At 36.2% G+C, this 24,123-nt stretch overlaps 1 protein-coding gene across 6 annotated transcripts in view; it reads left to right on the plus strand.

The window, feature by feature from the left end:
* Positions 1–23,603, plus strand: part of RCOR3 (REST corepressor 3) — a 42,563-nt gene extending 18,960 nt beyond the window's left edge. For 4 of the 6 annotated variants that reach the window (XM_006771263.2, XM_015568821.1, XM_006771262.2 and 1 more), the window contains exons 7-11: positions 2,409–2,627; positions 4,243–4,320; positions 13,276–13,333; positions 21,309–21,550; positions 22,021–23,603. In XM_006771263.2, the coding sequence (XP_006771326.1) occupies positions 2,409–2,627; positions 4,243–4,320; positions 13,276–13,333; positions 21,309–21,550; positions 22,021–22,365 (942 nt within the window). In that variant the 3' untranslated portion in view covers positions 22,366–23,603. The remainder of the gene's footprint in view (positions 1–2,408; positions 2,628–4,242; positions 4,321–13,275; positions 13,334–21,308; positions 21,551–22,020) is intronic. The other 2 variants (XM_006771261.2, XM_006771264.2) reach the window with 2 other exon arrangements.
* Positions 23,604–24,123: the final 520 nt, after the last annotated feature.

Below are 24,123 nucleotides of genomic sequence, written 5' to 3' on the forward strand. Positions count from 1 at the left end.
AGTGTCAAAGTAAAACTAAAAAGCATTAAAATGAAAACGAAATGAAAAATTATTTATTATCCTGTCAACCAGAAGCAATCATGATTACCTTTGGTCATTCTTTTATTTTTTTTCTCTTGTTTTAATATCATTGGGACAATGCTGTAAAAAAAAAAGTTGTATTGTTTTATTACATGCTAAGTATTTTTCCTTGTCATTTTAATTGTATGCATACTATAAAGCAGCGGTTCTCAACCTGTGGGTCGCGACCCCTTTGGGGGTCGAACGACCCTTTCACAGAGGTCGCCTAAGACCATCAGAAAACACATATATAAGTACATATTGTTTCTGTGATTAATCACTATGCTTTAATTATGTTCAATTTGTAACAATGAAATTGGGGGTCACCACAACATGAGGAACTGTATTAAAGGGTCGCGGCATTAGGAAGGTTGGGAACCACTGGTTTAAATTCTCACCCAAGGGCACGTTCTTATTGATCTTTAGAGAGAGAACCTTTTGGTGTATGGGACAGGGCCCTTTTATTTTTTTTAGTGATTTTAGAGATAGGAAGCGGGGGGCGGGGGCAGAGAGAGAGAGAGAAAGGAATATCAAGTTGTTGTTCCACTTATTTGCACATTTATTGGTTGCTTCTTGTATGTGCCCTGACCAAGAGATCGAAGCTGCGACTTTGGCATATCGGGACAATGCTCTAACCAACTGATCTACCCGGCCTAATTCTTTTATTTCTTTGTACACATATAACACATTTATTGAGTTACCTTTAGTAATGCTAATATCTGTAGGCTTTGCAGGTATAATTCTATTGTTTGCTTCTCTGTTTCTCACTCACAGAACTTGTATAACAATTAATAGCTGTGAGCTGATTTTCCTTCGAGCATACTTGAGAAAAATTTTGAGACCTGGGTTTAAAGTGCGTTTTCTAGAGACAGTTTGCATTTACTTCTGTTCAGTGTCTGAAAGCACACCATCTGAGACACTTAATATTTTGGATTTTGGATTTTTTCAAGCTAATCCTCAAACCTGCTTGAATGTAGGCCTATGGTTAGGGTTTCCCAGGGAGACTTGTTTTGGTTTTTTTTCCGTTCAGCCAAAGACAAGGTAGGTGTGACTCCCTTTGATCATCCTCTCCCCCTGCAGAACAGGGACTTTTTTCTGCTTGCACAGTGATGAAGTCCCTTCCAGAGTTCTGGCTTTATCTCCTGGGCCCTGTGCCTGCTGTCCACTGAAGCCCGGACTTTGGGCAAATGCCAACTCCTGCATACTTCTCCCTCTGGATTCCTGCTTTCTCAACATTTCTGGTCTCTGAGGCATTTCCTCACTTCTTACCTGCTCAGAAATGAATTTTAAAAGATTTTTTAAAAAATGTATCCAGCAAGTTTAGGAGTACTGAATGGGGAGGAGTTTCCCTCAGCATCATGTCTGCCATGTGTGACTTTTGCTCAGAGTTCCTTTTCTAAAGAATTGGATTAAGTCTGTTCTGTGAAATAGCTTTCAACCTAATGGACACAGTTTCTTATGGATTCCTGTCTCATAAGCACAAAATAACATTATATTTCTATATCGTACTTTAAGAATATTGCAAGTAATAATGAAATCCTGCTTAGTTCATGGTTATCATTCTTAGAAATTTCTTAATGTTTTGAAATGTTGTCATGATCAAGATAATTGTGTCCTCTTTAACCTTTAGTTAGCAGCATACTTCTCTTTCAACAACTCTAAAGTGAGAATGAAAAGTTACCTTTTTTTATGAGCTGTCTAATCTGCCACTTATCATAATTCCTAATTTATCCCTTTTCTTACTTTCATTTTTTATATGTATTTTTTTATTGATTTCAGAGCGCAAAGAAGAAATAGAAACATCAATGATGAGAGAGAATCACTTATTGACTTCCTCCCGCATGCCCCACACACTGGGCATTGAGCCCACAACTGAGGCATGTGCCCTGACCAAGAATCAAACCATGACCTTCTGGTTCATAGGTCGACACTCGACCACTGAGCCACACCGGCTAGGCTACTTACTTTGTTATAAAAACTTTGTACTTAATGTTAATAGCATTGTTTTTGTTTTGCCCTTTATTGCTTAGGGAAAATATGTCCCCTCTTGAACAAACAGGAATAGTTTAGAATTCAGCTATTTTTTCTTTTGTTCAAAGTCCTCTTGGTGTAGAAATCAAACATTTTATTGAGTGGATGAATCAAGAATACATTATGTTGCATGCTTATTTTTCCCCAACTGGTGAGCTCTGTGTGTGCGTCTGTGTTTTTGGGCTCATACATAATCTAATTGGTTAGAAGTGTTTTTCTAAATGTACTTACTGCAGCAGATATTTCTACTAGTAATAGATAGTTTTCGCCTTATGTTCAAAATGAAACGACCTGTTACTCTATCTTTGTTCTTCCAGGGTAATACCGAGCAACCTGTCCAAACTAGCAAGATTGGACTTGGAAGGAGAGAGTATCAGAGTTTACAACACCGCCATCATTCTCAGCGTTCTAAGTGCCGTCCACCTAAGGGCATGTATTTAACCCAGGAAGATGTGGTAGCTGTTTCCTGTAGTCCCAATGCAGCCAACACTATCCTCAGGCAACTGGACATGGAGTTGATTTCTTTAAAACGCCAGGTATTTTATAGAAGTCATAGTTTTAATGATTCTGTCCATTTTGCTTATTCACTTTACCTAAGTAAACTCAAAATTTTGCATATTTTTCTCGTGACCCATTTACATAAGCTTTGTTCTTTAAAATTTACCTTGTTTCCAAATTGTAAGATACCTCTGTCTATTCTAGGTTTGAATCCCAGCATTGTTACCTGTTAGCTTTGTGATCTTGGGAAATGGTAGAATCTCTGTACGCTTCAATTTTATATCTATGAAATTGGGGATAATAATCATACTTTTCCTACAGGTTGTTGGGAACTATTTGAGATAATGCCTGTAGATTTTTAGCAGGGTTTGGCCATTTGAAGGAATAGTGGCTACTCTCTTCATCCTCCTCATCATCACCAGTAGTAGTACTAGTAATATAAAAGTCTCATCATCATCGGGTAGTGGTTAAGAGTCAGCATCTGGAGTCAGTGAACCTAGGTTCTAACCCTGGTTGCACTCTCTACTTCCCATGTAACTTTAGGAAAGCTGTTCAACTTCTCTTAACTTCAGTTTCCTCATCTTAAAACATGGATAATAATGTGATGGTTGGGATGAACTAAACAAGATAATATATCATAAGTGCCTAAAACGGTGCCTAGCACATACTAAGTACTCAGTGAATGGCTGTTATTTGGCCTCTGGCCTTTCTCAGTCATCTTTTCCCTTTTTTGTTTGTTTCTGTTGTTGTTATTCTTCTAAGACTGTACTTTCTTGGTCTATACCAGCCAACCTTGCACTATATGCCAGTGACTTCTGAATCTACTTCTCAAGCTGTGACTTTCTCCCAAGCTCTGTAGCTGTATTTCCAGCTGCCTGCTAGATATTTCATCTAACCCCCAAATGTTCTCTGTTGAAACATCAGAATCATCTTAGATTCATCCCTTGCCAGTATCACTGCCCCAACACACACAAACCAAGTAGTAACCAAATTATGTGAGTTTTATCTCTGAAATTCCCTTTCAATCAAATCCCTCATTTTTAATCCCATCTCTGCTGCCCTTATGTCCTTTACCCTTCTTGCCTGACAATAACTATCTTGTTGATAACTCCTTGTTTTATTGATAAAAACATTATGATGCCCGGCCATTGTGCCTCAGTGGTTGAGCATCAACCTATGAACCAAGAGGGCATGGTTTGATTCCTTGTCAGAGGATATGCCCAGGTTGCAGGCTCAATCCCCAGGCGGGGGCATGCAGGAGGCAGCTGATCAATGATTCTCTCTCATCATTGATGTTTCTATCTCTCTCCCTCTCCTTTCGTCTCTGAAATCAATAAAAATAAAATACATTATGGTATTGAAAAATATTGATGGATTTTAATTCCTATATATCAGTTATATTTAGTTATAAGAGACATTGTTAAATTACATTCAAATACCATGAGTTGTGAACTATCTCTATTAATCTATTAGATAGATTATATAAGTTGATGTGTATATTAGTTGAATGAGTAGAATATTGCACCCTAAGTTTGATAAGTGTCTATCCTTCTGAAATAAAATCTAAGAGGGTTTGGTACATATCCTTTTCATTTAGTGAGTACTCACCTAAATACGTGTTCTGATTCATATTTTGGGTTATTTTTATTGAAGGTTCAGAATGCTAAGCAAGTAAACAGTGCACTTAAACAGAAAATGGAAGGAGGAATTGAAGAATTCAAACCTCCTGAGGTACGTCATTGAAGAATGTCTGTGACTAACCTTGTTCTTTGAGTGATCCAGTGTTCGGCTACTATTTTGGCCACATGTATTGTTAATACTTTGAAGGTTTAAGGTTTTATAATATGGATAATTTATTGTGTCTATTTTGTGATAGTCTTTTGAGACTTGGCTAATAATTTAAGTTAAATAATTTTTCCTTTCTGCCTTTAGCACTTCCTGTCAAGCAAAGTAATTAGGAAATACAGCTATACAGGTAGGCCCAGTGTATGCAAAACTAGAAAGTCATTGATGAGCAAGCCAGTCCATTTCTGGGTCTGCAGCAGTATTTGCTCAAAGCCCATTTCTGCTTGTGTGAATTGGTAACACAGCAAGAAAAAGATCACCAAATATAGAGTTAATTTTAGCAGATTTCAATTTTAATTTAAGGTATTTGTCTTTTAGCTGAGATGTCCAGTTAGGATTTTAGTATGCAAACTTACATTCTTGTACTTATACCCCTGAGAATATGAAATGTAAAAACAATAAACAGATTGACCATTTTCTCAAATCTTGCTTGTATTTCAACTGAAACTTAATGTTTTTGCTATTTGTGATAATTATAGGCATTAAATTCCCATAAGGTTCAATCAAGTCTTTTTACAGAGCTATTATAAAATCTTTTTTCTCTCTATTTTTTTTAAAGATTACTATGTTATGCTTCATATCCTGGACTTGCCTTTCTGTTTATGTACTAACCAAATAATTTTATTCGGTCCCTAATGGGACATTTCTCCACTCCCCCAACTAAATCGCAGGTCGAAATATCTGAAAATGAGTGTGTGTGAAGGGCTGGGGAGGGGCAAAGCAGAAATGCTTCAGAACCAGTGCACCCTGTGCCATCTTACTCAGTATAGCCTTTCAGAAAACAGACTCAGGAAGAAAGTTGTGTTTGTTTGTTTTGAATAATCTCTTTCAAGGTTAGGAAATGTATAAGAATGAAATATACATAGGCTAATATCTTCCAAACTCAGGTAGACTGACAAACACTCTGGTGACATTTATTTATTTAAAGATAGTGTGATACCAAAAATACTATTGTAATTTTTATATTATTGCAGCAAAAATGCCTATAATATAAAAATATAACTTAATAATTAAATGTAAAATTGCAGCAGGTATTGAAAACATGATGGGATACCATGAAGAACTTTATGCCAATGTGTTTGAAAATTTAAACAAAAGTTAGAAATTCCAAGGAAAATATGTCTTACCAAAATTATCTTGAAAAGGAAGAAAACCTGAATAATTTATAAGCACTAAATAAAAAGAAAGAAAAATTAACATTTTTTTCTCAGAGGAAAATATCAGGCCCAAACACTTTTACAGAAAAAGTCTACCAAATTTTCAAGGAAATGATCATTCCAATCTCAAGCTTTCCAGAAAAGTGCAGGATCATCGCACTCATTAACATTCTATAAAGTAAGATGTACCAGAGTAATAGCACTTACCACTTCCCTATGTGCTACCTCATTTGATGCTCTCAGAAATTCCAAGAAGTAGATGAAGCAAATACTATTATTTTACATGAGGAAGCTGGGCCTCAGAGAGTTTAACTGACTTGATCAAGGTCACATGTCTTATAAATAGTGAACCTTTAGCTATATTTCAGATTCTTAGATTCCATTTGGAGTCATAGATTAATATGCTGCCTCTTACTTTTGAGGTTTTCATGTAACAGCAAAATGCTATAATAGATTCTCCCATTAAATCCATTTATTGGTCTAGAAGTTACTGAACATTTATTACATCTTTTGGTTTATTGTAAAAATAAATCAAAATGAAACAACTACAATCTTTTTTTTTTTTTTTAATTAAATCTTTATTGTTCAGATTATTACATTTGTTCCTCTTTTTTCCCCCCATAATTCCCCTCCTCCCAGTTCCCACCCCACCCCTGCCCTCACTCCCCCCCCACTGTCCTCATCCATAGGTGCACGATTTTTGTCCAGTATCTTCCCGCATCTCCCACACCCCTTTCCCCCCCAAGAATAGTCGGTCCATTCCCTTTCTATGTCCCTGACTCTATTATAATCACCAGTACATTCTGTTCATCAGATTATTTATTCACTTGATTCTTAGATTCACTTGTTGATAGATGCGTATTTGTTGTTCATAATTTGTATCTTTACCTTTTTCTTCCTCTTCCTCTTCTTAAAGGATACCTTTCAGCATTTCATATAATCCTGGTTTGGTGGTGATGAACTCCTTTAGCTTTTCCTTATCTGTGAAGCTCTTTATCTGGCCTTCACTTCTGAATGATAGCTTTGCTGGATAAAGTAATCTTGGTTGTAGGTTCTTGGTATTCATCACTTTGAATATTTCTTGCCATTCCCTTCTGGCCTGCAAAGTTTCTGTTGAGAAATCAGCTGACAGTCGTATGGGTATTCCCTTGTAGATAACTGAGTTTCTTTCTCTTGCTGCTTTTAAGATTCTCTCTTTGTCTTTTGCTCTTGGCATTTTAATGATGATGTGTCTTGGTGTGGTCCTCTTTGGATTCCTTTTGTTTGGAGTTCTCTGCGCTTCTTGGACCTGTAAGTCCATTTCTTTCACCAGGTGGGGGAAGTTTTCTGTCACTATTTCTTCAAATATGTTTTCAATATCTTGCTCTCTGTCATCTTCTGGCACCCCTATAATTCTGATGTTGGTGCGCTTGAAGGTGTCCCAGAGGCTCCTTACACTATCTTCGTATTTTCGGATTCTTTTTTCATTTTGCTTTTCCAGTTGGGTGTTTTTTGCTTCTTCGCATCTTGAATTTTTGACTTGATTCTTATGCTCCTCTGGTCTGCTGTTGGGTGTCTGTATAATATTCTTTATTTCAGTCAGTGTATGCTTAATTTCTAGTTGGTTCTTTATCACAACATCGAGGGCCTCATTAGATTTCTTGAGGATCTCACTACATTTATGGGCGGTCTCACCAGTCTTTTCGAAGGCCTTACTAAGTTTATCGGCTGCTTCTAGACAGTTCTTGAGAGACCTTAAAAGTGTGGTTCTGAACTCTATATCTTCCATTGACCATTTTGTCCTGTTTCTTTGTCTCCGCATTTTGTTATGCTTTCTTGGTGCACCCCCTAGTGGTCTTTGTGAGCAGTCTTTTAGTTAAGCCTGGTGTTGTAGCTAATACCAGGGGGGATTTGGCACAGGCCAAGTGGCTGTGAGAATCAGCTGTGTCTGCAGTGAGAGAACTCCTGTCCTCTAGGGAGGTGCTAATCTCGCCTTTGCCTGAGGCTATCGGGCAAAAGCCTCTGTGCCGGGCCTGGGCGGGGTGGGTCGCACGGGATCAACAGGGCGGGCCGGAGAGAGAGAGCAGTTATGGCGGCGCTCAGTCCTGTCCCGGGGGCTCTGCCTCTCTGAGTCCCAGCAACCGCTGCAAACCTCAGAGAGAAAGCTGCACTCGCTCTGACCGAAGCCAGACAGTCCGCTTCTCCCGTTTGAGTCTGTGCCCCTAAAGACTCGCCCGGATCTGGAGCTCAGAGTCCGCGACTCCCTCCCGATTGAAAACGCCAACCGCGCCCTCCACCGCCGCCCGCTCCGCGCACTCCGCACCTCAGAGTTTGACTTCAGCACTGCGCCTCCTCTGAGTGTCCGAATGCGTTACTCTTTCCTCCTAGTTGTAGGACTTCCACTCAGCCACCGTTCCTGTGGGTCTGGATGATGTCCCTTCCGTCTTTTAGTTTCACTTTTGAAATGGTTGTTCGAGGCGGCAAACTCCGGCGTTAACCTATGCCGCCATCTTGGTTCTCCCGAAACAACTACAATCTTAACTCGCTACCATTTGTACATTAAAGTTTGAATATTACTTTGAGGTTGATTTATTGAACTCATATGACTTGAAAATGCATATATTTTTTATCATCTAGAAAGTTTTATCAACATATATTTATTATATTATTCCTACTGTTTTTCAGGGGAGATCACATTGAATAGATACACATATTTCAGAATACTAGGTTTACAGTCATAGTAAAGACCTTGAAAAATCATGTAATCTATCACCTAATCTAAGAATTTCTAACCTAAAGAAGTTCACTAACTTTTGGAACAATAGGCTACTAAGTGATATAAGTCAACTGGAAGTAAACAGTTTCTAAAATGCTTTACTTACTCATTTGGTTGTTTGTTTGTTTTTTCGGAGCTTGTTTAAAATAGTTTTTTATTTTTTATTTTTTTTGTTTTATTTTTTTGTTTGTTTTGTTTTTTTAATTTATTTTTTAATTTTTTATTACAAAGGGTATTACATATGTGTCCATTTTTTTCCCCCGCCCTAGACAGTCCCCTAGCCTCCCCTATTGGTTGTATTTATTTTTATTTAGGGAAAATTTTGATGAAGATAGTCCATATTTCGATAAATGTATATTGATCACTTATTTCATGTAAAGCACTGTGTTAGGCACTGTGGGAAGTGTGTGTTTCGGAAAAGGGGGGACCCATAAAAATGAGGAAGAGATGGATTATTTTTTGCTCCTTTTCTCCATCTGCCTTTAAAAAAAAGAACTTGCAGTCTAGAAACTGATTGGAGTTGTATGATACATTTATAAGTGAAGTGTTAACAAGGAAAACAAGTGGTCATTATTCATTCTACCTGGGATCATCAGGGAATTCTTCCCAGAGGGGGCTGTTTCAGCTGAGGTTTGAAGGATAAGTGGGATTTCTGTACATACAAAAAGGACAGGCACAGGGACTCATGAACAGTGTTTTGGTGTTGAGCAGTACATTCAAAATATAGATCCAGTGGAAGAAAATAAATGCATTTTAAAAAACTGATCAACAGGTATTCTCTGAACACTTATTATGTGCTCCTTATTGTACTAGTAACTATTGAGAATTCACCAACCCATGTAAATCAGTCTTTTCTCAAATAGTGTACTGTCTACTTAGGAAGGCACACTTGGATTCAGAGGGCCAATGACCACCAGGTATGAGAGAGATTAACAAGGTAGAGCTGACAGGGACTTCTTTATGATAGAGATCAGCGGGTAAGGACTAGAGAACACAAGTCCTTGTGTGACCTAGGAAGAGACGTCTGTCTTTTAAATTAAGTCAAATGGAAACACCTTCTAGTTCCTTCAATATAGGAAGGAAGTAATGAAAATTTTTAATTTTAGGGAAGCTGTCCTGTCAGTATTATACAGGATAATTTAAAAACTTTGCAGCTTCTAAAATACCAGGCATATGAGTGATAAAGTAAATGGTAAAGGGGCACCGGGTAGGGCCAGGTATTAGTTGTAGAAATGGACAGCAAGTGATAAATCCAAAGACCATTGCAAGTAGAAATGAGTGTATTTCCTTGAAGGTACATGGGAGTGATGGCATGTTTGGTTATGCTTTGATTTGTTGTGGGTGGAGGTAGGTGGAGGCAAGGACGTTAATTAATCCGGGAAGCAAGAAACTGAGAAAGGAATGCTTTTTGAAGCGAGAAATTCCCCCATCTGTGGATGTTTCCATGCCTGGGTTGGTGACATTCTTTCATATGGATGTTGTATGGAATTTTTGGCCTTGCGTGGAGGGTTTGACTTGGTGACCTTTTCTAACTCGTCCCACTCAGAGGTGTTACAAATCCACTACTGACAAAAATGGGACAGATATAAAGACAAAGTAAGTTAGCAGGGGTAAAGATGCTGAATATAGGACTAAACTATTGTGTACGCACAACTGTAAACCTACTTTTGCCCACCCTATATTAGATTGTTTTGTTTTATATTAACATTTTATTATTTTAAAAACAATGGTATTTCAGACTGGGGTTGCTGTAGAATGTTCTCAGTGGTACCATCCAGCTAATCACACCTACCACACAGTTTCAGATTCCTAAATATATAAACTAATCTTTACCAAAGTTTCTTGGGTTTAAAAGGGAATATAAAAATCGGTGACTGAAAAGAATCCTATGTATTTAAATTTTTTTACTCCTTTTCTCCTTCAGTCTGACCCCTCTTCCGTTGCTTCCATTTTGTTACACCTACACTGTTTAATTCCTTAACCATTTCAACTCCTTCCTCCCCTCCCCTCCCTGCATTTTTCTACTGAGGTTTCTTCTTAAAGGTTAGTTAACATTGGTTGGTGCTAATGACCAGTTTCCACAGCTCTAACTCCTTGTTTCCTTTGCATTTTTCTGAGCCCTGGACATAGATGTCAACCTCTCTTTTTTCTTTAACTTTTGAGAGGTTATGTTCTCTTTTATAACTATTATGTCTCAGCTGTATTATCCTTTCTATACATAAATGTAGACATTCTCCAAGTTTTTATCCTCAGAGTTCATTTCTCTCTCTTCTCATTAAAAATACCAATCTTATCACTTGATATGTACATTTAAATGACACAATTGAAGGACAGATATTCTGCTAATAAAACAAAGAACATTTAGTCATTGCAAACGTGGTAAAACTGGCCATTCTGCCTGAACTCCATTTATCAAGTGTATGCCCCTGAGTGAGCAGCTACGAGGCTGGGAAGTGTGAGCCCACTGTCCCTTTAGTCAGTGTTAACTTCCACATGCCTCCTGTGTGAGTATGTCCTTGAACTTAGTGAGATTGTAGTATTATAATATGTGTTCATCTTTTTCATTCAGTACTACCCTAAATTCACGCCAAAGGCTTCGTCTGGGATTTAACTAAAAAACGAGTGGCCCATCCCGATGCTGGAAGAACACCTAACGCTTTGGGCCTGTGTGCCCATCCCCATGGCTGCCTTTGTGAGAACATTTCAAAAGTAAATTTGACAAAACTTTCTAAAATGTATAGGCTGATTTTAGAACCTCACATCTGAGTAAGATTTGACTCCATTATTTTCCCTCATGAGCATTTGAGTAGATGCATCTCTGTTAGCTTCAAGTGGAGCCAGAGCTCCACCTGGATATCATGGTCAACGTATCTTACGTTGAATTCATCATCTTAGCCTTCCTCCCCCATTTCCCAGATCAGTGTTTCTCACGACCTTTCCTGAGTTAACTCCAGTTCTTATCTATCCCCCCCATCGTATCAGCATACAGCTTGATTACTTTCTTGCTCACACAGTGCAAATGCAGAACAAAACAAAATGAAGTTATAAATCTTGCAAAAGATGCAAAACTTCATGAAGTCTATGAAAATAGAAGAGAATGGCTTTCATCACTTGCAACATTATTGACAGATGGGTATCTAACAAAATTAACAATTGAAGGAAAAAGGATGGCCACTCACAGATAAGCATTTCAAAAAAAGATAATTTGATTACCAAAAACCAAGAGGCCCTTGAGAAATTGTTGAAGTCTTCAAAACCAAGATAACCCATTCTATGCTCATATTATGAATTTCAAAGCTGGGGGGTATTACTATTAAATAGTCAGAGAAGATATGCCAAAAATAAATAGAATGAAACATGTAAGTTAAGGCCATTATTGTATTTTTAATGAACTAATTTTTATAAGTTTTCATTTCATATTCACATTAAATTGCAATCAATCTTTTATGATTTTAACCATTTACTTTGACATATTTGGGCCTGTTTTAAATAGGTTCCAGAATCAATTATCCTTGGGCACCAAGGACCTCTTTTATCTACCTTTCACAGCCAGGCTAACGTTAGATTGCCTGGGGAGCGTATGTTTAATTTTTCTAGTTTTTCCTCTATCATCTTTTTCTTTATTTCTTTTCACTTCTCTAGCCTTAATTAACCATTTCCTTAGTACTGCCTCTGTGTGCCCCATTCCCTCTCTTTTCTCCTTACCTTTTTACTGTTGTTCTTCGCTTCATTGCCAGTATCCTAACGTCGAGCATTACCCACTGTCTGCCTGGCTTGCTTGCTTTTCGGTTTTAGTCTCATCATCTGGAATTCAGTGTTTTCTTTAGTTTTTCCCCTCCCTTTCTCTAAGTCCTGTTTTACTTTTTCTTCTCTAATAATTTTTTTAAATTTTCAATTTTTGTTTTATTCTTTCTTCTGAATGCTTACTTATACCTCTTCACACGTGGTGAGGGAGTTGGTGTTACTCAGACCATGTGTGCTCTGTAGAAACTCTTATTGCTGAGACCATGAGTAAGATAAAACCTAATCACCCCTTCTCAGAGGAAGCCTTTCTGTTTTGCCAGCATGCCCCTGTATCACATGAGGGCACTTTTCCTGGGCAGTTTTTACGGCAAACCTCTGGAGGCTGGTGTGCTTACGTCTGTTCCTCCATTAACTGCCAATGGTCCTTGATTACTAACGGGTATACACCAGTGAAATTCGATCGGTTGTTTAACATTGAATATTGCCATAATAAAAATCCTAAACATGGGATTTTTTTGAAACAAAAATATTGAGAGGAATATGGAAGGCCTTGGGGGAAATATTCTTAGAGTGGGTCACTTTCTGCTTCAGAAATGTTTTAGGGCTTAAGCCTGATCTACAGTTCTGTGTTAATTTATACAACACTATTTTTTTGAAATTGTCACAGGAGAGTGCCCACAGGATAATGGCAGCCTTCTCTTTAGCCTCTAAAGCACAACGCAGTCATTTCATAAACAAAAATACTAGATTATAGGTAATGTAATCTAAGTGTGAAGAGAAGAAATTTTAGAAAAAGTCACAGATTTCATCTAAAGAAAAAACAAAGTCTCTTAAATGTTTAAAATGAGGCTGAAATTAACATGTGCAGTGAGTGATAGGAACATTGTAGTTGGAAAATGAGTGAATATTTTGGCCTGTTTTAAATAGGTTTTCTGACGAGAGTATAAATGTGAATGTTGTTCATTCTCCCAAACTGATACATTTCTCTTTCATTATCTTTTTGTGGGGGTAAAAGGTAACTCAGAATATATATAAATTCTTATAAAAGTGAAATCTTCCAAAATCAGAGTTTTAGTAATCTGATGTCTGTGATTTGGTGAAAAGTTTTTTTAAAAAGTACGTAAGCACTTTGGAAAAATGTCTGTCTTCATATCCTCATTAGGAAACTTTTCTTTAATTTTGTAGTCAAATCAGAAAATTAATGCCCGTTGGACCACAGAGGAGCAGCTTCTAGCAGTGCAAGGTATATTAAAGATAAGCAGTTCTTGTTGTTAATAATTACTGAACTTGTCATGAAAGGTGACCACCGTAGTTCTTCTTGCCTTTAGAAATGGGTCGAGAAAGGGCTCTTGTGTTAACCACAAAGTCCTGGTGACCAGGGATTCTGTTCTGTCCGTGTGAATATGACATACTGAGCCTCTGTGCATTTCGAGTCCTGAACAGTGTGTAACTCGTTATCAGAACTAAAAAAGTGATGGTGCTGTCAGGCTTGCACAGTCGTGTGGTCTCTCTGCCTCTGCTTTGGTATTCCTCAGTTGGGTTCATTCTTACCATATCAGTCATTGATAACGTGGTTAAAAGCTTGAATAAACTAGTATGTGTTTCTGGTTTCTCTGTATAATAGTGTATCTATTTGATAAATGTCAGGTATTGAAAATATTAATGGTGTGCTTTATTCTCAGTGTATTTATTATGCCTTAAGAGATGTGCCACTGAATGCTTAGAAACCTGACTTTAAAAATGTATAGATATTACAAGAGATATATCAAAAATATACATTTAGCATTTTTAATGCACTACAGTATTTATAAGAGTGCTTTGTTGAATTCTATGGCAGAACATTTTTTGTATGAGAAATACTGTTGGGCAAATTGGAAGCATTATAAACTTGGATTTTTCTCGTGTTTGAATTACTTAAAGAAGGGCAAATTGCATATTTTTATTCAATGTTGTAGATTTTTTTTTCTCCCTTCAGAATAAACTATCTGGAGGACTGATTGTGTAATTTTAAGTTTGGCCTGCAATCTGTTCCTTCATAGCTGATCCCTCTTTTGTTGAGGACTTATAGCTATTTTATCTAGGTTCACTACTGTAAGAGAATTGAGCCCAGGGAAACATACAAGTATACCTTTAAAAATATTTCCAAATATTCAAACATAGAGAATATATTTAACTCAAAAATACTATGCAAGCACCATTCAGATGTGAGAATAATGGAATTAAAGATTGATTAATAGATGGCTCTGCAGTTTGTATTAGAGTGAATAACTACCAAGTCAGTGTGATTTGAAATTGTCACAGGAGAGTGCCCACAGGATAATGGCAGCCTTCTCTTTGGCCTCTAAAGCACCACACAGTCATTTCATAAATAAAATGCTTGACCCTGTGGAAGCAGGGTACTGGATGTGCACTGAGCACATCTATATTGTAGAACTATGTTTCTGAATGAGCCAGAACAAAGGTTAATTGATTTATAATGTTCATTAATTGTTTTAAAATTACAAACTAGCGATTTAAAAATCAGTATTTTTCATGGCATCTTCAGATTATTTAGAACTATGACTTATAGCTCTAACATAGTTATTTGAGTAGGCATTGCTTTTATTGACGTAAAGCCTGTGTTTCCCTCCATCGCAGTCTGTAGCCTATAGAATTTAACCCTGGTTTCCAGTATTCAGTTGCTTAAAGGTTAGTATATTAATCCTATTCTCTAGTATAAGAAATTATCCCAGTGAGAGAATTTTCTGAAGAGAATCACCAAGGAAAATCTGGGCTAATGTTTCTCTATACTGCCCTCAGGATTTATAACTGTTCTTACAGCACTAAGGGATAGAGTCTGATGAATCTTATGGCTGGGTTGGACATTATGCAAAGCTGCATTCCAGGGAAGGGACAATCCCAAGATTTACATGTATAGTGTGAATTACATGTGTGGTCATTACCGCAGCTTATAAATATTAAAGAGTGGAGCATTTCTAGATATAATCAAACATTTCCTCTCCACTGAGCTATATTCAGTATTATATTATTATGCTATCTAAAAAGTAACCCTAAACAAATTACACTAGGTCAGCAATTTATACAGAAATATGCATGTTCTTGGGATTTCAAAAGTACTTTATTAATATGTCAATGTCTTTGTTTTTATTTATTTGATTCTGTGTGGAATTTTTGTTTTCATTTTTTGTTATTGTTGTCAGTTTTGTTATTATTGTTACATAAAATAAGACAATGTAAAGCTATTTGTTTCCAAGATAGTTATTTGAGGGAGAATTAAAAAGTGCCATGTTTGCCTCATATGTTCACACATTTATATAATGTATCTTATAAACAATATAATTATATAGTAATGTCACCTATACCTGAGTTTCAGTGTGGTTAAGGTACATAATTGCAGTTTTTATTTTAACATGGACAGTTTGCTATCAAGAACTATTTATCTTAGCAGGCAATTGTTTTTTTGTATTTTTCTTTTTAATCTTTATTTATGATAAACCTTTATATGATGTTATTATGTGGCTATTTCAATTTTATTATGTTTTGATAGTAACATGTTTTAATTTACATAGCATTTATATTTAAGACATTTTGCATAGATATTCGGATTTAACGCTCATTTGCTAAATGCTTTATTTTACCGTGCTCCTAGTTGACTATTACGGTGGCCTGGAGAGAGAAATACTGACTCGCTCTAGTGTCATTAGTGTGATTTGTCACTCTACTATTAAGTAAACTTTTGTTGTAACTCTTTTAAAGCTAACTAAATATATTAAGATGATTTCCTAGAACCTAGGAATATATATTTCCCAATTTATTTGCCATTATATTGTTAACTAAATACTAATGATTTAAATACTAAATATTTGAGTATATTGATATTATTTTAATAATATTTAAATAAATAATAAATCGTGTACCCTTTTTTCTCCCTTATTTAGAAGAAAAATTCATGCTCAGACAAAATAGGAATGTGTATTTATCCTTGTGTAATCTATAACTTTATTACATTAGTTTCAGTTTTTGCTATGTTATAACTTCAATACATTCTTCAAGAGTCCCCAAGTGGGATTTTATAAATGCTGATGATTTAATCCTCTTAAAATACTTGCCAAGAATGCTCTTTGTTCAACTTCTGTAATCTGTTTCAGCCTTAAGTACCTAAAATTTCTATTATAACAAATTAGTTAACAGTGAAGCCAATTATAGTCTTCACATATTTGTTAATGGTGAAATATCTCTGTTTTTAGTTTGTATCATATAAATATTTTTTCTAATTTATAATGCTCTTAGAGATTATACTAAAATCAATTTTGATATTCATATGATGGACATTTCTTATTAAGCAAGAATTAGGAAAGGCTGGTGTGTGATGAAGGGGGAAGATGGTGGGAAAAGGGAGCATCTATAATACTTTCAAGTAAAGATAAATTTTAAAAAGAATTAGGAAAGAAAATAGATTCTAGGTGTGTGGGGTTTTTTTCAAGTAAATTGAACAATTATTAACTCTGTTAAAAATAACTTATAAAGAGTAATAACATTTACTCTTTAGAATACATAGAGGCAGAAGCGTGGTATACAATATTTGCCATTTTTATTTTAGATCTCCTCTTAAATGTGCAATATTTATTTTGTAGTCATTAGTGTTAAAAAATATGTTCCTCAACTAAAATACTTGTGCTTTTTAAGATAAAAAACTTTTTCCAGTTTTATCAAGATGTCAATTTTTAATTTTTAGTTAACTTTTTGTATTATCAGCCTTCTCATATAGAACAAGAAATAACAGGACTATGTTCAAGGGGATTATGCTTACAGTTCAGTGTTACCTTCTCTCCCTGTAGTTCATACATTCATTTTGTTTTAGGAGAAATAAAGTTGCAAATCTAGAACTTGTCTTCTTTCTCATCTTATCCCCTACTTTTTTAAAAAGCTAGAATCATGCCTAAAGAAGGAAAAAAAGATTGGGCAGTTGGTTAACACATAAGGATTGTTGTGACCGACCTGGTACATAAACAATGAAAAGGAAGTGGAAATAGGAGATTCCTACCTTTTTAACTAAAAGACAAGCCATATGAGTTTGTTCTATTATAACAGATATAAGAATGGAGATCAAAAAGTGTTGTCAGCCCTCTGCTGCACTTGCTTCAAATAATTAATGATTCAAATTAATTGTTTATGGAATTTAATGTTTAACTATGGAAGATGGGAATGTAAAACTCAGAAGAGAAGGGCTAGACATTAGAAAAGAGAATGTATGATTTTGACTTTGAGCTCTGGCCTAGATGCATCAGTCACTGTCCTGTTGCAATTGGTAGCTTTTCTACCTTCCTTTAATACATACCCTTGAAGGGATTTTTAGGAGGTAGAAAGTAATGAATATTTTCAAATAGTTTGAGTTTAAAAATCTCTAACTGATAGGAAAGAACCACACCCTTGGAGTTTCTAGGTGTTACTGTGGTTTTTTTTCAAGATAACATTTTTTAAAAATTGAGATTTCCTAATTACACAAGTACATGCTCACTTTAAGAAATTTTGCTATAAGAAGCAGGAAAAAATATCCCCCAAAATTCCACTCCTTAGAAGCAGTTTGCCTCTGTAATGTTTTTGCTTTTTTTCTTTGTAATCCACAATCAATTTTTTAAACTTTTTAAGTATACCAAAAACAGGTTCCTGGTATCCTTTCTATATAAGAAAAAAAGAGTCTGTAATTCCATGTCCAGAATTGGGAAACACCATATCACAGATGTTCCTGAAGTTACTATCTTACAAGCTAAAGCTCAAAAAATATGAATGTATTTTCTTGGATAATAGAGAATACTGATTGAAAATGTGGGCTTTCATAGAATTTAATGATAATATAGTATCCTAATGAGTTTCATTTTTATGTTAATTCCCCAAACAAAACTTTAAAGGTATATATATGAAAGGTTATAAGGTATCTGCCAGATAGAAGGCCAAGCGTTTTCATTTTAACTTTCAAATTAAATTTAGAAATTTGACTGAAAACAATTTTTTTCTCTCCCTGAGAAATGTATAATTTACCTCTTCCAGGGGTCTCTCAAGTTTTATTCCAGTAATCTTTGAAAGCTGGCCTCTTGCCCTCAAGGTGAGAAGTTTTATTTAAAACCATGGTTCCAATGGACCTCAGCCTTTTACATCTTCAGGGAGAGAGAGGTTTAGTCACTGCATTTAATTTCCTTGCTGATGAAGCAGGCAGGCGGCCTTGTTCATTGTGACCTGAAGAAAAGACGGCCCACCCTGACCCAAGAACAGATTGGAACTAAGGGAGCTCTGATGTCATATGTTGTTCGAGTCAGTTGCTCGGCACTGCTGCTCCCGCCAGGTCATCTAGGAGCTTCGCTGGGGATTTTTCTCAAGGAGCAATTAAGTCTTTAATTGGCATTTTATTAGAGTTTGCTAGTTACCAGCCACTGTCGAACTTAAGAATTCCACCTCATAGCCATCAGCCACTGTATAGAGCTTAAGAATTTCTCCTTATGGCCAAAATAGGCTGTTGAGAAGGGTTATTAGGATTGTGAAGGTGACAGAGAAGTCAGCTATATGTGACTCTAGTGGTTTGGGGAAGAAAAGTAGAATGAAGCCTCATAGGGAAGAGAAGTCAGTCATGGTTCCTGAGCACTTCCCGTGGACTCAGCATTGTAGTGATGCTGGGGCTGGCGTGTATTCCGTAGGACCGTAATTCCCAACCTTTGACATTGTGGCCAACAGAAAATTAGGAAATTTGTCACAGCATACTGGGGCAAACAGACGAGGCTGCAAACAGGAGACTGTCACGGAACTGTAGCCCATGCCCACACCCTGTGCAGGCATCCTGCAGACTGAGGGCCTTAATATCTGGGCCCATTTGTTCTCAGGACATGATTGGGGCCCTTAGCTAGACCACAGCAGTCTGCAGTATGGTCTGAGCCTTAACATTTTGCAAAATAGTTCATATAAGATTGTCATACATGAGTTAATAGTAGACACACCGAGGTGACTTGGAAAAAGTTCTTGACATCGAAAATGTCTGGGAAAACTAAAGCTCCTATAGGAAGCAGCTTTGGTTTGGTGGTCTATAATTCTGGAAATGCAACAATATTGTGATAAGGTAAAGTCCATTGAACAAGAGAAAATAAAGTGGAAGATCAAAAAGAATAGAGTCAGAAGAAGCGGGGACAGTTATATAAAGGAGTCTATCTGGAAATAGCTTAATGGTAGGTTTTGGAATATATTTTGCTTAGCAAATAGGTGTTCTGAGGGCTGTAATATCTCCAGACTCAGAGTCCACGTTTGTCTTAATGTGATTTCTTGCTAGGAATACAGATCTAATCCAGATTTATTTAAGGTTTTCGTTTCTAAACTCATGTATTCGATAAGGTTCGGGCATTTCTAGAATGTAAGTTAAATGTCTTTTATGAAAATTAAGAAACTGCATTGGATTTCTGATTCATAGTTATTTTTCAGTGCAGTGATCTCAAATGACTTGTTGTTTTCCAAAGTATATGTAGTAGAGAAATACTTAAATATATAGCAGTAATTCCTAATATGAAATTACCTTGAATTTTTATTGCCATATAAACCCTCAGTAGAACCTAGTTGCCATTAGAATTTATACTCAGTATGAAGTTCCAATTGGAAATTAGCTCATGAATTTTAAGAGAATATAAATTAATTTACATTGCTAAAATATTGTAAACAGTGTTTGAATATCATTACTACTATGTTGTCATGCATATGTTGTCTGTCCTATTCCTTTGAGAATGGAACAAATGAGCATAGTTTACATACCTCAAATTCTATATTAAAAATGGGATATGGTTATAGCTTAATAATGTCAGACTTCCCCCCAAATGCTCTAAGAGTCAAGCCTCACTGGTCGAGTGTAGCAAGAGATACTTATTCTCAAGTTCTTAGTATAAAATAAGGGCAGAATTTAAAAACAAAAATTATGTCCTATCACATTGGTGCTTTAAGGTAATTGGGTAATGCCAATAGGTACCAGTAAGAATATATCTATTTCTGCTGGGGTCTTAACGTATCCTTATATTATTCTCTCATCTGTGATTGTATACATGTTGCTCATTTCAATCCCCATATTTTTGGCTGCTTCCAGACTATATTATAAGCATCAGTATTTTTTTTCTCCATTCTCATCTCTGTGATTAATGAGTTATTGTTCTCTGGTACTTTAAAAAGCAGTTTTCAAATTATAAAATCAAAAATTTTGACAACTTTTGTATTTTGAGCTAAGTGCATCTGTTTCAAGAATAAGTCAGTGACCCTCTCTTAGAATTTCCTGAAAAGCAAATTATTAGCCATCTGATTATATAAAGTCATTTTTAAATTATTCCATAGCATAATTGACTATCTCAAGTTCATAAATATTATCCTTCATAATGTAATTTAATAAAATGTCCATAATGAAAAGTTAGGTTCTCAAATGACTGAATGTGCAGTCCTTAAATTGGAGGTAGTGATGAGAAGCACAAGTGCTCTCCAAGTAGTTGCTGCTGTAACCTTATCCTTACGTCTAGAAGGCATAGCTAAGTCTCCTTCATAGACACAGTCTTTAGAACTATTACATGAGTTGACATTCAATTAACTGAAAAATACCTCCCCTTTTTTTCATTTGTCAGATTGTGATGATTCTCTTGCTTGTTAATTCTTATCTCATTTCTACTTGTTGGTACCCTGGTGAGATAGCAAGTAATCATTAAATTTGGTATTAAGACCAAAATTATAATGCTTTTCTTAATGGGGGAACCCTAAGACTACTCACTCATTCCATTGAGGGGATAAAAGAGATGGCTCATTCCCATCCTGTCTTGTTTACAAACGGTGTTGCTCAAATTTAGGTGACTGGCTACTAGGGAAATAAATGAATATGGAATTGAGGATGGAACAAAGAATTCAATGCTTTACAATAAATGGACTGTATTTGAGAGTTCAAGAGAGGATTGGAGAAAATAACTGAGTATGTAAAAAATGGTAAGTTTCTGATTGTTCAGTTGAAGGCAAGTGGCTGGCTCGATGAAATGACATAATTGATTGTTTTCATCTGGGACCCTGATATCTTAGCCTCTATCTTAGAACTGAGAAATGAGCAGAGTTTGTCAGAAAGGATTTTCATTGCTGGTATCTTGTGTGTGTGCATGATGTATAGTACACACAGCTCTCCTTATTGATCCTTCACCAGGTGTATTATTTACTTTGCCTTCCAGGTGTCCGCAAATATGGTAAAGATTTTCAAGCTATTGCAGATGTAATTGGCAACAAGACTGTTGGCCAAGTGAAGAACTTCTTTGTAAACTACAGGCGTCGGTTTAACTTAGAGGAGGTATTGCAGGAGTGGGAAGCAGAACAAGGAACCCAGGCTTCTAATGGTGATGCTTCTACTTTAGGGGAGGAGACAAAAAGTGCTTCTAATGTGCCATCAGGGAAGAGCACTGATGAAGAAGAGGAGGTGTGTTTGTGTATGGAATTTGAGCTAATATGAGTCGAGGAATCACCATGTTGTGTGGTGGTCTGTAAGGTTAATTGGTCAGAGGACGAGCTAAATGAGCATGAAAGGTTGACAATACACTTACTCAGTGGTGCATCTCTCGTGACTCTTAAGTCATAATGACATGCTAAGATCTGATCCTAGAAGAATGGAGAGTGTATTGTTCTTTCATAGTCTTATTTTTATTTCCAGTGTTAAGCTATTTACTAATAAAGATGCCTGTTTGGTAGCTTCGTTGCTTTTTCAGTTTGGGGTTTTTTTGTTTTGTTTTGTTTAAAATAAAAGAAGCTTGTGCTTCCAAAATATACTGGTGTTATGTTTTTGTTTTGTTTTGATTTGTTTTGTTTTTCCTGTGACAGCCCAAACTATATTGTATTAAGCTCCTTAGGAACGATCATCTCATACATGTATTTTTGTTTCCTCACCTCTAGGCACAGACCCCACAGGCTCCTCGGACTCTGGGTCCATCACCTCCTGCCCCACCATCCACTCCAACACCAACAGCCCCCATTGCCACTCTGAACCAGCCTCCACCACTTCTTCGTCCAACACTGCCTGCTGCCCCTGCTCTTCACCGGCAGCCTCCTCCGCTCCAGCAGCAGGCTCGGTTCATCCAGCCTCGGCCAACTCTAAATCAGCCTCCACCACCTCTCATTCGCCCTGCTAACTCTATGCCACCCCGTCTAAACCCAAGACCAGTGTTGTCCACAGTTGGTGGTCAGCAGCCACCATCACTTATTGGAATTCAGACAGACTCACAGTCCTCACTGCACTAAAATTAAGTTGGACAGAGCTGCAGTAACTTTTCCCACACCATATACCAATGCTCATCTGACCAGCAAGAACGAGGAAAGACTAATCCTTCCTAGATACTGAGGCTGGAACTGAGGCAGTGGGCTAGCGTAGTGGATGTCTAAGAAATTTTTTAGTTCACACAACTGAGATGTTGTATAAGAAAAAGCCTACAGTTAGGCTCCTTTCTAGAGTATATATTCAGCAACATGCTCTCATAAAAGGAAAAAAAAAAAGATTAAGTATTCTGTATACCAAGGGGTTTTTGTTTTTACTGTATTTATTTTATTGAGATTTCTTTATATTCCTGCCTCTTCATAGTCAAGGCTCTTAGTACAAGAATATTGACATAGGAATTGTGAAAACTCCTTAAGTTTCTCAAGATAAGGATGTTTGACTTTTTTTTTCTTTAATTTAATTTTAACATTTTCCTATGTTAGGAGTGTAAGAATAAGTAGCCTGCATTTCATATTTTGGCATATGTTCATTTAATGCATATTTAAGAAATTATAGCTGCATATCCCTTTTTAAAAAAATAAAATCTTGCTTTCTTTTCTAAAGGAATATTAATATGTTCCTTTCAAAGAAAGCAATTTAATCAATTGCAAAGCAATTATATGAAACCAGAAAGAATGTACTGAACCTACTAACCATTTAAAATGAGCTTAGGGTCCTAGTGCAAAGTCCTTGCTTAAAGGTCATTGACCTGTCATCTATCAGTAAGAAGAGGATCAGAGTAATAATTCATACGAATGAGGAATTAATTTGTTAAAGGACAATGTCTTTAAGTTCCTTGAAAATGAAGTTAATTTTGATTTTTTTTTTAATGTTTCTAAATGCTGTCTGCTTTTAACTAGTAGTTGCCTACATCTAGGGATGTTAGAAGCGAATTATATTTTGTCAGTTATGTGGAGATAGTGGTAATGGAAGCATTTATTACAATACCCTTTTTGTGTTTAGGTTCTGAACTTAAAACTGCCCTCACACTTAATATGGTCTGCATTTAATATAAATGATGGTTTCTTGATAAATCTCTATTGTACTATTTGGATACATTTGTGTATTTCTTGTAGCCAACGTGTATGACTGGGTTTGGTTTAGGATTAAATCATCAACATTATTTTATAAAATAAATTTAAGGATTTGTTTTGTGTTATCTAAAGATATATCCGTATATTGTCACAATTGTGCTGTTAACTTAAAATGCTGAGACCCCTTTTTATAAAGAAACAAAAAAACATTTCAGGTCTTCTTAATTCAACACATAATCATTAAGCACTTACAAAGAATATTTTAAAAGTGATAGTATTTCAACAATGTGTTACTAATATTTTTGATATGATGATTTCATATTGGAATCATGACTTGTGCAAAGGGACAGATTGCTATACTAGTGGAACATAAGGCTAAATGTTTGCACATTCACATTCTCATCATATTTAGAGCTACTTCACAAAATGGTCAACATCCGAGGGCCTAATTTATTATTTGAGGGGTCGTATATTCCCAAATTATTGGGAAGATAGTCCCTATCATTGGCTCTAAAGCAGTGGTTCTCAACCTTCTGGCCCTTTAAATACAGTTCCTCATGTCGTGACCCAACCATAAAATTATTTTCGTTGCTACTTCATAACTGTAATGTTGCTACTGTTATGAATCGTAATGTAAATATCTGATATGCAGGATGGTCAGAGGAAGATAAATATCACATGATCTCATTTATGGAATATAATGAACAACAT

Source organism: Myotis davidii, unplaced genomic scaffold (assembly GCF_000327345.1).
Source record: "Myotis davidii unplaced genomic scaffold, ASM32734v1 scaffold1525, whole genome shotgun sequence".
Classification (NCBI taxonomy): Eukaryota; Metazoa; Chordata; class Mammalia; order Chiroptera; family Vespertilionidae; genus Myotis; species Myotis davidii.